The sequence below is a fragment of the Coturnix japonica genome, chromosome 1, assembly GCF_054131305.1.
Source record: "Coturnix japonica strain WE chromosome 1, WE-NBRP24, whole genome shotgun sequence".
Lineage (NCBI taxonomy): Eukaryota > Metazoa > Chordata > Aves > Galliformes > Phasianidae > Coturnix > Coturnix japonica.
In genome coordinates, this window is record NC_140663.1 from 9,639,063 (window position 1) to 9,654,346 (window position 15,284).

The following is a 15,284-nucleotide window of genomic DNA, read 5'->3' on the forward strand; positions in this document are numbered from 1 at the left end:
GATACAACACAAATATATATATTCCTCCTGCAAGAGCAAATCATTTTCTCCATAATATTTGTATTAACTTTATGTGGTGGATTAAGATAATTAAAAAGTGCTAATCTAATTTTCAGTAATTGGTGTGATGTGAACACAGAAAATTCCTGGTCACTGGAAGCTCCAGAATGTGCAGTTCAATAATAGTAGATGTGGGGAGAAAGTTTGTTGATGCTTTTGTTTTTCCAATAAAGAGAAGAGAGCTATTCATATCCATATCGTATTTCTAATAGTAGGAATCAACTTGTTATTGGTGTTATCATCCTAAGAAAACAAAACCAAGTTCACTGACCTATAAAGAAGGATGGAGAAAGGTTACTCTTGCATCATAAGTGTGGTAGTTATTTGCATGTAGAATATATTACAATCTTCACTTTGATTGTCATAGAAAGCTATTAATATTCACAAGGATCTGTCTATGACATTATTCGCCTTAGAGACTTCAGGGCCTTGAATGTCTAGGTAAATTCACAAAGCAGGGAATAAAATATGTTTCAAAAAAACTTAAATATTGAACTCATTTTTCCCAAAATCTTATAAGAGAATGGGGAAGGCCCTGCATCATTTATCTAGCCACTGTATTTTCTAATTAACAGCATCTAGTTATTGAATTTAAAAATCATAATCGTCCCTAGATGATTGTATGGTAAATTTTATTAATTGAAAAGAAAATAAATTATTCCCTCCTCACTTGATTGGGGCCTCTAGTAGGTTAATGAGCAATAAGCTTCAGGTCTGAAAGAAATAAAGGTAATAAATCATGATAGTTTTGGTTTTAGAGCAGCATTCTGTTGAATTCAACTGCTTCTGTCATAGGCATAGCATTGAGTCTTCACAAGCCAGTGGCATGTCGTAAGGTGTTTCCCTTATTAGCAGCTTGATTGAAACAAAGTACCCTTCTGATGCCTTAGAAAGAAAATTATCTTTACAAAGAGGCTAAAAAAAAATCCAGGAAAATAATGGATTTTATTTTCCATAACTGTAAATAACAGTTATGGAAAATAAATATCTGTTGCTATTTGTATTTCAGTCATGGTTTACTTACTATTACGTTTTTTCTAACTGAAGCTATAAGGGAGGACATTACGTAGTGCAATCAATATGCTCACATTTACACAGTGTTGTGCTGGAAACTGCTGCCTTTCCCAGTCTGTCTGTGCTTTCCTAGCATATCAAGTGTAGAGTTATGAGATGGTTCAATTTCACTTTACAGCTGCCAGCCGTTACAGTAAGGTTAATAACCTGCCTAGGAAAGAGTGTTAGCAGTAGCTTCTTGGGCATGTTATGAAAGGTCAGTTGGAGAATTTCAGAAAGAGTAAAGGGTCTGAATTTTAATGATAGTATGAATGAGTCTCTCAGGTGCTTTTGAAAGTCCCAAGTAGATGTTTATGTAAAGATATTTTTAAATAGAGTAAAAGAATTGATTTTTTCAATGACTGAAGACAAATTTCTGAAAATTATATGGGCAATTGTCATATATATTTAATGACTACAGTTTCACTTTAAACTCTTAAGCACAGCCTGTAGGTCTTGACTGAATGTTCAACTTTTGCTGAGCCGAAATAGAAATATTGATGATCTTTTAAATATTACCGCAAATAAAAACATGTAGGAAACCATTTGATCTTGAAAGCTATCATGTCTAAGTCAATCAAAACATCATATCTTTCAGTCATCAAAGGTATTTTTTGTCTTTCTGTGAAGCTATGTAATAATCAATATTAAAATTAAGTAGGATTATGTATCATATTTGTCAATACACATCATACGCCATTAGGAGTACTTTCAATCATTAGTTCTGTAATAAAGAGATAGCTCAGTCCTCTTAAGGACTGCAGAGTTTGCCTCTGTGTTTTATCCAGACTGTCAAAAATTCCTCTCCAAAAAAAAAAAAAAGTACTTGTAGCTAAATATTTACTGACCTTTTTAATTTTAATATAGAGTAAATACCAGAAATATTTTTTGTCTTTAGAGTTTTGCTTTCCAGAATATTATTTGCCCACATTAATCTAGTCATCTGAAAATCTATGTGACTAATTTTTGATAAATTATCTACCATTATCTGTAGAATATGATAGAGTAAAACCCTTGATTTCGGGTTTGAAAATAAAACAAACAACGACAAAAAACATCTTATAGACTTTAAAAGAAGTGACAAGTCTTATTTTTAGTTACATACAGTTTTACAAGAGATGTGGGCTCAGTGCCTCATCTATGAATTTAAGGAGGTTTCATCTGTACTGTGTATTTGCTACCCTGTTAAAATCAGAGGAAACATATCCCTGATCACATCATAATAATATGTCAAACATTTGAATACAGGGAAATTGATAAAAGTTTTGGTGTTTTTTGTTTGTTTGTTTTTTCCATTATCAATTCCTGAGAAACATCTCTTCTGATATTAATAAGAAGAGAACAAATCTGAATGGAAAGCAAAGTCAGGAAAGCTGATCTTTCTCAGGGGCAGCAAGTAATACTTACATTAGAAATGTTTTTGCTATTCCTGAAACAGCCCTGATCCTGCACTGCTGAGATCAAAGGATGTTTTACATTTCAATTCCTTGAAGAAAGTTTTAAGTGAAGGAAAAAAACAACAGCTACAGAAGAGCTAGTTCTACATTTTGGATTGTTTGGTTCAAATCCCATAAACAAACAACATAATAAATGAACATATCTAGTCTTGAGCAAATATATTTTTTACATTTTTTTCAACTTTTTTTTTTTTTTTTAAATAATAATAATAATAAAAATCTATTGTCGATGAAGCCCATTCAGGAATATCAAATAAACTATTCTTACCCAGTTTGTATTGAGTTTTGAATTCTGTGCTGTCATGGATTTCAAAATGGATTGAACATATTGATTAATTTAATATATGATCTTCCTTAAACCCAAAGCTGTAAATAATTGTGCACATGAAAATAAGAACTCATAACATGACTGAATTATAGCAATGCTGAATTTTTGTGAGCTATGTGCAGTTAGTTATATATGAAAAATTTGCATTCTAACCAGGAATTGTGTTCAAGCCACTGTATTATTACTAAGTGTCTGATAAAGGTTTTTCTTTTGTTGACCTTAGCTGAGTTTAAAGATTTATTTATTTTAAAAGATTTGCCGTTTTTAAGTGAAAATGGCAACTGAACATACTTGCAAACTTCCTGTCTTTACTATTTCAGAGCTGCAAGAGACTAAGACCTCTGAATATCACAGAATATCACACAGTCCTCTGGATTACAGGATATTATTAATGGATGAAGATCAGGATCGGATCTATGTGGGCAGCAAAGATCACATTCTGTCTTTGAATATCAACAATATAAGCCAAGACCCTCTTAGTGTAAGTATTTATTTAAAGAATCCAAGATTTCTTTACTGTATGCGTTTCTTTTTAAGACAAAAAAATATGAATTTCATTAGTTTGCAGTAGGCAGAAGTCCAGGCCCAGACCTTATTGAACTGTTAGTACTCGTTTTATGTGTAATGCAAGATGAACAAACTGCTAGTACAGCTGCTCCTCAGCCATTGTTTTCAACTGTTAAGCTGTGAGACATTCAGTGTGGCTTGGACCCATAAGGAAAATGATGCACTTTGGGGAAAAAAAAAAGAAAAAAAAAAAAGAAAAAAAAAAAGAGACATTTTTCACTCTGTTTTTCACTCTGAAACTTAGTCTCTGAACTGTTTTTCAGCCTTTTGTATGGCTGTGTTGGCCCTTACTCTTCAGCTGGATAGCTGAGACACCACCAGCTTGGTGTTTTTTTTGGGCAGTGACCTTCATCTCTTTCTTTCTGTGGCTGTTTCTCTCACTTGCTGAGACGCCATTTTCTGTGATCTCTCTGTCACAACTCCCCAGCCTGTACTTGGCACTGTTTTTATTAAAGGAATCAAATTAATACTGAATCATTTTGAGACTCCTTTTTTATTTCCAGAGGTAAGCCACATCCAGCTTTTCTGCTTTTAAAATAAGCAGCCTGCAGAAATATTTGTGTGCTCATAAGTAGACTGTTGTGAAATTACCTCTCTTCAGACTTCACCTCATCTATCTTCATGTTATTACACCTACAACAGCACCTTAAGGTGTTTCCTATATACCTCGTTATTCCGAAATGATCTATGGGCTTTGTTACTGAGCTTCAGGACTGTTGGGGCAGGGTGTTCCAACTTGGGGTGGAGAAGTCTGATATTTAAGAGTCAAGGCTTTATTGTGTCAGCAAAGAGATAGGATGCCTCACTGAAGGGAGTTTAAGAGAACTTTAATTAGGCTTTGCTCTGAACCACCCTCTGTACACTCCTATCTATGAGTTGACTGTGTGGGAAGTCTGATCTGACTAACTTTCTAACTTACACATTTAAATTAAATCCCATTTGTGTGTTAGTGTGAGTTTGTTTATCTTCCTTCTGATGGTATGGAAATAAGCATCCATAATGGAGATACCTACATTGGGTGGAAGTGGCTGCTGTGGCCTTCTTGCTAATTTAGATCTCACAGAGATTCTGCCAACCTGGTCTGGGACTGGTCATGTTATTCACTGCATACTCTTAACAGGTTTCTCTGACTGTTCAGAGCTTCAAAAGGTACAAAGGCTTTTATGGCATAAATTCTTCATTATAACACTATGAAATATTTCAACAGTCAATCTAGACATTGAAAGCCCAAAATAAAACTTCAGAAAAACAGAAAGAAGCAAAATACCCAACGTTTTCTGGCAGTGATTGTGATCACCCAATATTAGGCTCATAGTCTCTGCAGTTCCACCCATTCTTTCTCTAGTTTATTTATGATTATAACAAATTCACTGTATTAATTTTATGCCATTTTGAAACACTGTATACCTACGAACCTGTAACTCTGCATAATGCACGTATATTAACATATATGTTTACATATAAAGAGAAATTTACTGCTATTCTTTATGTTCTCTTGAGGCTAAATGTTATTAGATCATGTCACTTATTAAATTTACAGATGGAAATTTCTGTGTGATGCCTTTTCTATACCAAAATCAAGATAAATAATGGAAGACGCTCATAAGAGTTGAATAAAGCTCAGACAAATATTCAGACATAGTGATGTTTGTCAGAATTCTGTTTGTGGTGCAGGAAATTTTTGGAAGAAACTGAGAAATCAGACAGAAATCTTAAGGTTTTAATAAGGATAAGATGCACAAAGCTTTACTATTAAAAATTAATAATTATGACCATCATTGTTCTTACTCTATTATTTACTTCATGCTTTCACTGTTAGCAATTTATAGAAGTTCAGAAAAGTTAAAAAAAAATAAAAAGATGATGGCAATGATGAAAAATTGTACTAGTTTAGAAGAAAAACAAATAAAATGATTAACTTTTAACTTATTATAACTTAATTATAACTTAGTTATTTAATATATAATTGTAACTTATATCAGCTAAAGACCTGATTCTTTATTTCATTTATTGCCTTCTAAGACAGAAATTATTCTTATTTATAGGTGAAAAAATGTATAACCAAAATCTGAAATGTATCAAAGTATTAACTTATTAGAGTAAATTTTGCAACTCATTATTTTTTTGTTTGTTATTTAAAAAATAAATAATGTAATAATTATGTTACTTAATTTTTATTCTATTTTTTTTTTTCAGATTTTCTGGCCAGCATCAGCAAACAAAGTTGAAGAGTGCAAAATGGCTGGCAAAGATCCTACAGTAAGTTATATTCCACATGCATATCCACACACACACACAAGTTACATTCTTGGCAATAAAGTCAGAGCAGCTCTACTTCAGACAAAAGAAGTGTTTATTTTGCATTTTAAATTCTCTGCAAACCAAATGACAGACTGGAATTATGAAATACCAGGCTATATAAGCATGGTGAATGCACCTTAAGACTTTGACAAACTTGAAAAAAACAACAACAAAAACTAATATGATTTAATAGGACAGGTAAAGATGGTCTCTGGAATCATTTGAAACTACCAGCTTTGACAAGCAGCCATCCTAAGAACAATAATTTCATGTCACCTCAGACCTAGATGATTTAGAAGAAAGAAGTAACACTGTAATAAGGGGGGAAAAAAAAAGTTTTTGAAGGACAGTTCTGCACAATATTTTCTAAAATAATAATCTCTTTATGGCTTGTGGAGCCACAGTGCAGTACAGTATTGAATCACACAGCAGAATGCAAGTGGACTTCAGTAGGTCAGCAATGGAGAAATGGGCAAAAGCTCACAGAAGACCATAAAATAGATTTCCCGCCACTGAGCTTTAAAACATGATAACGTTAATGTTGAGCCAACTTCTGTTACTTCTCTGTAAATCACAGGAGAAGTGAAAATATACTGTGTATCAGATGCAACTTCAGATGGCTGTCCTTAATGAAATCCTCCATTCATCTAACCAACCTCACATTTTTGCCATAAACAGCTTCTGAAAATGCATGGTGTGCTATTGGAGCAAAGTACCCCATCTCAGTACTGCTCATCTAGCCATTGGCTCCTTGCCCTGCTCCCTGAGGACTTTTCTTCTGAGGTTTCTCAGAATGTACTGATTTTTCTAGGGCACTTCTGGAAAAGCTGTTTGCAAACAGCATGAAAAGAAAGCATCGTTTTGCACTCTGGCATACATAAGACAGTGCTATACCTTCACTTCTCTTTTTCCCTTTCCACAGCCATAATTTGGATTGGTAGCACTGCTGAGATAAACCTATTTTCAATAGCAAGACAGTGCTAAAGCCTCTTTTGAGCCAAACTAAGATATTAAGATATGAGAGAATGGAAACTTTTAGGAACAACCCCCAGAATAGAGAAATAATAAATTTTGACTGTGTTAAAGGATTTTCTGATATAACTAGAGCTGGCACGTCACTGAGGGCATGCAGCGTTTCCTTTAAAGACACTGTGAACACTGAACTGCTTACAGTTATGCGCCAGTTTTCAGAGCTTCCTGTAGAGTGCCAGCTTCTACTGAAACAGAAATGCGAATGGCTTTAAGTGTACATGAACTGTTTGAACAAGGATTAATTCTACAGACTTTTGTGAAGATGACTGATGACAGTTTCTAATCCTATGCTCAAAAAACACATGTGATTCTCACTGTCTTTGATGAAGGTTTGGATGATTGAATATGAAGGCAAGTCTGAGATCTCAGTAAGAAAGTATTCAAGAAAAAAGTCTATTTTTAGTCCAGAGTGCATTAAAAGTGTAAAAGGGAAGAGCAAAGAAAAGGGTATGTTGGAAGAAGAAAACTGTAAAACTGATAGTGTGAAACGTGTGGCACTTAACAGTCTGTTTCAACTTTCCTGCTGATTTGAAGATGTTACTATTGATCCTCAAAATGAAGCAACAGTTCACTGCAAACTCACTTATGTAATGTGTTGTTCAGAATTCTGATCATTTGGAAAGAAACTGTTTACAATAATACTGAGATCTGGGCTTTCAATGTTATTTACTTATCATAGAATCATATGATGTCGTAGGTTGGAAGAGACCTTGAAAATTATCTTGTTCCAACTCCCCAGTAGATCCTCATTTCTTACTTTCTCCCTTTCCTAAAAATTTCTATTTTCTAATCACTGAAGGCTTTACCTGACAGCCACAACTTTTCAAATAGGATGGAGTACCGCTTGTCAAATGCAGCCAGTTCTTCAGGACTCTGTGATGCATTGACTTGTATATGTTCAGCCTCATTAGGCAGTCTCAGACTTTCTCTGCTCTTACAGTGGGAGGAATTTTATTCCCCTGTCCCTTGCCTAGAGGTTTCTGGACATCAAAGGTAAGGGAAGCCTGACTACCAGTGAAGACTGAGGCAGAAAACTCATTGAGTACCACAGCCTTCTCTATGTCTGTTGTAGTCAATTCACCCTTCTCATTTATCAGATGATACACTCTCCTTGGCTGGTTTTCTACACTTCCTTCTTGTTATATTTCACATCCCTCACCAGGTTTAATAACTGTATTCCTCAAAATCATGAAGTCAATCAAGGCATAGTCCCTGTAGCTCAGACTGCCTCTAATCTCAAATGATCTCCGCATTAGTGAACAGCAGATCCAGTAATTCTTCAGCTCTGGTTGGTCTGTCTAGTACCTGGATAAGTAAGTTATCCTCAGCGCACTCCGGGAGTCTGTGGGATTGTTTTTCTGACAAATGTCCAGGTGGTTGAAATCCTCTGTCAGGACAAGAGTCTGTCAGTGTGATGCTTCTTGTAGCTGAAACAGGAAGGTCCCATTAACAGGCTTCCCATGGTCACCCTCAGGTGACATGCAGTAGAACCCAATCACCAGATGAGATTACCTTTATTGGACTGGTCCCTAATTTTAACCCACAAGCTCTCAGCATCTTCATGGCTATTTCCCTGAGTTTACTCTTTACTGTCTATCTAGATAGCAACTCACCTGTGCCTCTTGCTCTGCCTATCCTTTCTAAAAACTTTGTAACTCTTGACATTAGTATTCCACTTGTGTAATTCATCCAACAATATTTATGTCATAATTTACTAATTCACCATGATTTCCATCTCCTCCTGCTTATTTCCCATGCTGCGTGCATTGGCATAGAAGCACTTCAGCTGGGCTATCGGTCATGTTACCTTCTTGGAGGAGTGCTCCCAAATTCCTCTGGCACAAATTGGAAGTTTTACCTCAATGCTTTCTAAAGTGAGTTTTCCATTGCTCTTCTCTGTCACTCAGCTGTACATCTCCTTCCCCTATCAGATCTAGTTCAAAGCTCTGGTTATGAGCCCCACCAGATTGCAGCCCAACATATTATTTCTCCTCCTAGTGAGCTTCATCCCATCCAATAGCAATATGTCTGGTCTGTCAAAGGTGTGACTATGATGATAGTACTCTAAAACAAAAACTCTGAACATGATGCCATTTATGTAGCCATTCATTCAACTGGGTCATTCTCCTCCTCCTGCCTGGGTCCCAGTCTCCAACCAGTAGATCAAAGAGAACACTGTGCTCCTGATCTCTTCAACATCTTCCCAAGGTGTCTATTAAAATAGACAGAAAGTCTATTTTAATGTTTTGTAATTTCCTATTTACAGCCTCCTGTTGCAGTGGAATTATGATGCACCCATCCAATAAACCAAAAAAAAAAAAAAAAAAAAAAACCAAAAAAAAAAAAAAAAACCCAAACAAAATAAACCAAACAAACAAACAAACAAAAAAACAAACTAACAACAAAAAACAGCTGGGAGATGGAGGGAAAGAGAACATACTGTTGTAGAATTTTCCTTAAGGAACTTCCTAAGATTACTTCTTGCTTTCCTGTGGAGTGCCCTGCTTTAGATATACAGAGAAGTCTTTAGATGAAAATCGAATTACTTTGTAGCGATGGAGAAGTTACAGATACTATTCTAATTGCTCCTCTATTGCACCCTATCAGTGTCTGATTCTGGGCTTAGAGAAAATGGCAAGAAAAGAAACCAGATGTTTGCAGATGTTCAAAACAAGGGACTAGCAAAATCGGTAGCTGTTCTCATGATGCAACTAAAAATACTAATTGTGTCTATTCCCTAGGCTCCCCAACACTCAAAAACATTTGTCAATTTCATTTTTGTTTGTTCTCTAATCCCTGCAGCATGGCTGTGGAAATTTTGTGCGAGTGATACAGTCATACAATCGCACACACCTGTACGTCTGTGGAAGTGGAGCCTTCAGCCCAGTGTGTGTGTATGTCAACAGGGGACGCAGGTCTGAGGTAAGTCTGTGTTTCATCTTATTTTGTGCTGGATCTCACTAGTGTTATGCGAGTACAGAAATTTGAAAATACAAAAATTAATAAACCAAGGAGGTTCACTTACCTTCATAAAGCAGAAAAAGAGCAAAGATCGATGTTTTTCTGACATCCCTGTTATGATCAAATAGCCAAACTGTAGTCAAAAACCATACTCAAATATGTTTGTCTATGTAGTTGGACTACATATGATGCTACTTTCAATTTTATGTATTGTGGTGGATTAATTCCTGGTGTTTGTTGGAACTGTCAACAAATATTTGAAATGTTTGGTTAGATAAAAAGCTTTTTGTGGTTCCTGGGAGAAGCACTTATGGATACATGGATATAAGGGTAAGCTGGACATCAGTTTAATATCCCTTAGATGCAATCCAAGTGTAGATAACTTTGATCTACAGCACAATTTTTGTCCCAGGACATCCTGCCAGGATGAAATCATTGAGTTTTCCCCTTCACTGTGAAACCTTCCAGGGTGCAAGTCTAATTTTCACTCCAGAGCTATTTTTTTCTGTTTTCAATTTCATTGTGTGTTTTAAATATTCAAAGTTTCCAAAGTTTTGTAAATACTGTAAAATTGTTCAGGTTTCATAATTTGCATGCAAAATGTAATAGGTAATAAAGCAACCAGAAGGAGGAAAAAAACAGCATTTAACGAAGACCCACCAGCGCAGTAGCTTTTGGGTCAGATTCATGTCTGCAGGCACAAGGATGTACAGTTTATTTTCCTGTACTACATGGAAGCAGATGTGTTGGAAAGGAAGATCAGAGAGTGCTACCTGGATTTATGCCATGTAAGGGCAGCTTTGAAGCTGGGCTTACTGCTAGGGAAGACACTGTGAAATTCATCACTGATTTCACTGGGAGTAGGATGAGGATTCTGGCCAAGACCCAAGACTACTACTACAGAGTTTGTTGGGGGGTGGATAAATCATTGTTTCTCAATGTAGGTTTACATGGACTTATCACAGTGACTTTTGGTAGATCACTACCTGGCTCCAGCCTCCTTGGCAGAGGACATAATCTAAATCACTGCACTTTCAGTGCTAGTGGATTATCTGAGAGTAGAGGCTTATGGATCTGGATTTAAAAGAACAAGCAAGCAGAACTGGGTGAATAAATCCATCCTTCTAGATAAAGGTCTGCAATGACTTCTTTTGCTCTGTTTTGGAACAGGTTTGCTTTTCTCAGTGCTCCTATCCTAATCTATTTCTCAAAAATTTCATAAAACACTAAAAGTGATCTCTTACTAATTAATGTAAAGTCCTCTTATCAATTTAAATTGTACTGTCACAGAGGGCTTTGAATCTCTTTGTATTAGGAATTTTGTAAATGAGAGTTATGCCAGATAAAAATGAATTCTTCATATATATGAGTTCTCCATGATGCAAGGTATTAAATTTCTTAAGTTAAAAATAAGGATGCATGTCTTGGAAGAGCGGAATTGGCTTCACTTAGCCTGTCTGTATAGCTGCATGCCTACTATATATTGATTAAATAAACTGCTGTTTCAGATGTCTGGAGTCTGTCAGACACTTGACTGAAGGCATTGCATGCTCAAAGCCCTTACTGTATAGGCCAACAATAGAATAACAGTCTAAAATCAAGCATTTCCTTTTGAACCAGTTGCATGCACAAGCACATGCATAGACCAGAATGAAGAACTGTGCAGTGCTGATAGGATGAGAGAGAACTAATTCTTTGCTTTTGTCAGTTCACCTTGAAATCAGTACAGTTTTTCATGCACAGAAGGCTGTTTTTGGAGATGCAGAACTGCTGTTTTAGAAAGCACATCTGTTTTTCTACAGGAATTACAAAACATGACACTAAGAGTCACAGCCAACAATCAGAAGAGCTAGTCCTGTTCTCCTCTTTTGTTTTCAGAACTGCACATAATTCCTTGTAAAAAACAAATTAATGAAACAGAATGTTGCTCTTTTCCTTGAAGCAGAGTTTGAAAACTAATTTATTATTATTATATATATATATATTTAATTTTTTTTTCACTCTTCTTTCTGCTTTGGTCTTTGATAATGACTCTTAGTCACCTGAAGATATTATAATGTCAAAGTAAATGCAAAGTGAGGCAAACATCATCACTATGTGAATTAATTATAGACTAAAAAGTAGTTTAATATATATGAAAATCAAGTACAAACCTGGAGCTAGCCTACTAGTGCAGTAATGAACATTTTGAATTGGTAAATAGTGGTATATAAATATAGATTGTCATCAAGCTGCATATTCATTTAGAAGTTAAACAACAAGAAAAAAAAAGTATCCAAGATTAAATTTTGTACTTACATTTTAACTTTTGTTTTAAAGAGCTTATTACAGAAGTAACAGATAAGATCTCTGTGATTAAATTTGGCAAAACACAAGAAGGGAAAGAGAGATAGGGGTTTAAGGATATGAAAACTTCCTCCTGTAGCTGAGCATTTTGGGTTAGTAGTCTCCAATTTGCTCTTGGCAGATGGCTGCACAGTGATCTGTGTGGTATTCCCATTTCACTGAGCTTTACATTAAATATTAAAGAGAATTTAAGGATTTTCAGCCCTCAGTCAAATAACGAATGCATTGGCATCTACATCACAGAAACCTTTCTTTGCAGTTTTTTAATCTAACTTTTTTCTATTGAAGCAGATATATCTTTAGTTTTGTAGTTTTTTGTTTTCTTTTTTTTTTTTCTTTCTCCAAGCAATTTTGTCTTTCAGAGTTTTATTAAAGATCTTACAATTGTTTTAGAATGCTGTTCGTTGCAGTAGATAGTGGCTTGCAAGTAGATGTGCTAGAGGTCTGTCTCTAACCTTATTGACAGTATTTTTCAAGGAGTGTCAGAACCAAGAGTATACTACATTTCTCAGTGTAGCTGGGACCTGGAAAAGGAGGAAATGCACATAGATGAGGTTTCAAGCTGGTCTGCATTTCAAGCTGTATTCCTGATTGCTTTGACTTTGCCAAATGTATTTCCTATTTATGAATCACACAAAACGTGAACAAGGTTCCTCACAGAGATTCCTAATCAGCAACAAATTCCTGATGCTGCAAAAGATATCAATAAATCACTTATTATTATAGAACAGGAACTGTGTGCATAATCCAAGAAATGACACTGAAGATAATATGTATAATTTAAGATATTTTTAGAGTTTTGATAGCTCAGTAGAGAACAAATGATTTATACTATCAACAAATGACAGTTGTCATAAGAGATTTTTATATGATTTGTATTATTTTTCTAGTACCTTTATTAAAATATTAGCCTAGCATAATTAACATCAAATATTCAGAAAATAGATGGAAAATAATTTCAGAAACACAAGTGTAGTCTCTACAGCTATTATTGTGGACATCCATCAATCTCTATAATGCATAACTGGCCTAGTATGGAAAATCCTGTGTTTCAGTGTATTGAATTTGTAACAAGAGTCTTGAAAATAACTGCGTGCCAAGGAAAAACATTTTTATAAAGATGATGCAATTCTGCCTATGACATATAAATTGCTGATAGTGCAAAAAAAGCACACAGCAACACTGAGCATTGTTAATGTCGGTAAAATGACTTTACATCTGCAAGTTTCTAAATTGAGAATTGATATATCTACATTTCAGGAACAAATCTTCAAGATTGACTCGAAGTGTGAATCAGGGAAGGGACGCTGCTCTTTCAACCCAAATGTGAACACAGTGTCTGTTATGATCAGTAAGTAAAAACATTCCAAGATGCTAAGGTTTAATTCTATATGATTGTGGATGCTGAAGAATGGCATGGTGTCGGAGGTGCCGGAGGTGTGCTGGTTACAGGATTCAGCCTTCAAAAAGGAGTCCTTTGTGTCTGTGCTGATAGACAGAAAATTTGTGCCAATCCTCCTTTTGCATCCATTTGAGGATGGATGTACAAATGAAATGCAGACATAAGCTCTTAAGAGAAAGGGAAAGAGTAACAAACAACAAAAGACTGTCCCTTTTCCAGCTTCTGCATTTTTTCCCAGGCTTAGTTTCAACTTTCTATTATCCTGTCTAGCATTTTCTGTTTGAATACTTTCTGACCCAGTTCATCACATACTGCACTTGCGTCTCATTTAATCATTTGTAAAAACTTAGAGTAGTAAGGGAAGAAAAAGCCTGAAGACCACAATTACTTTGATTTTCATTTTTGTTGTCATCCCTGCTATTGCAAGGCTGTTCATTCTTCAGTTGGCTTCAAACCCAACCAGTGCTGCTATTTTTCTCCCTCAGGAAAGACCAGAAAGTGATACAACTGTCATATCTCATCTATTCTTGTGAATTGGTGGTGACCGTACTCAGCAACTGTGAGATAAACCTATAAAAATAATACCTCAGTGCCAACTGACCACCAAAGTGAAAACTCGCAAAGGGAATGTAGGTTTTGTGCAGCTCAAATCAAGGCTCAGTGCAGACAGAAGGAAAATTGTGTGTAAAACAGTATAGCACAGCTTCCAGTTTCTACTGGATGTATTGCACTATTCTGACAATGAGAAGCACATAAGGATCAGATCTTCTTCTCATTTTTGTCACACCTCATGCAGCACTACCTGATGGGTAACGCTGGTCTTACCACTGGTTCTCTACTGTCATGCCACATTTGCATCACATTCTTGACTTCCAACTCCAAAATCAAATTTCTAATCCCACATTTTCAACATTTACCTAATCCTTGCTGTATGTTTAAGGATGTTTTTTAGCAAAGACAACTTTGCACACGCAGATATTGGATGGTTTAGGAAGGAGCAGTGTGGTATTTCTGCCATTTGGCTTTCACTTGAATGGCTGTTACATGCTGATTTATGTAGTTATTTCTTTGAAATTTTGAGGCTCATAAAGCTTAAGGAAAATATCATGTAGTCTGTCTTACATAAAGTGTTTGAAATATATGTTTTTTAATTCCTCATTACAAATATATGTAGTGAAGGGGACACAGAGATATGAACTGAAAATGTTTAGAAGACAGGAAAATTCTACCTCAATATCCTTATGAAACTTGGCTGCACTTGTATCTTTATCTTCTCACTGATCTTGCTGTATAAAGAAAATATTTGTTCAAAGCCAGTGATAGATTAATCCATGGCTACTTATTGCTGCTCTGGTAGTGTTACATGAATCTTTAAATGTCATAAAAGAATAATTATAATATGACTTATAAATTCTTCCAGTATTTTATGAAAATCTACTAAGATACATTATTTCTGAACTACTGTATATACAGTAAGCTGATGTTCTTTTCTTTTTCTTTTTCTTTTTCTTTCCTTTTTTTTTTTTTTTTTTTTCAATATATATCAATGGTAGCTTTGTTTGTTTTAGTAGATTTTTACATTATCTTTCTTGATCTCTAAGTTATGTGCCTGAAGAGACCTTCCCAGGCATTTGAAGTGTCTTTCATGACATAATTCATCTGCAAAGTTTAAATTATTCTTCAAAGGTCACATTCTTTTGCAAAACAGTCCCACAGACTGAGTTTTGTACTTTCTTTTGGAGGTACCTATTACTGCAAAGATCAATTACTTCTAAGA

At 35.3% G+C, this 15,284-nt stretch overlaps 1 protein-coding gene across 1 annotated transcript in view; it reads left to right on the top strand.

The window, feature by feature from the left end:
- SEMA3C (semaphorin 3C) overlaps positions 1-15,284 on the top strand; it is a 120,656-nt gene that overhangs the window by 65,659 nt on the left and 39,713 nt on the right. Inside the window, exons 3-6 of the mRNA XM_015878047.3 lie at positions 3,219-3,379; positions 5,662-5,724; positions 9,601-9,720; positions 13,366-13,456. Of these exons, the coding sequence (XP_015733533.1) occupies positions 3,219-3,379; positions 5,662-5,724; positions 9,601-9,720; positions 13,366-13,456 (435 nt within the window). The remainder of the gene's footprint in view (positions 1-3,218; positions 3,380-5,661; positions 5,725-9,600; positions 9,721-13,365; positions 13,457-15,284) is intronic.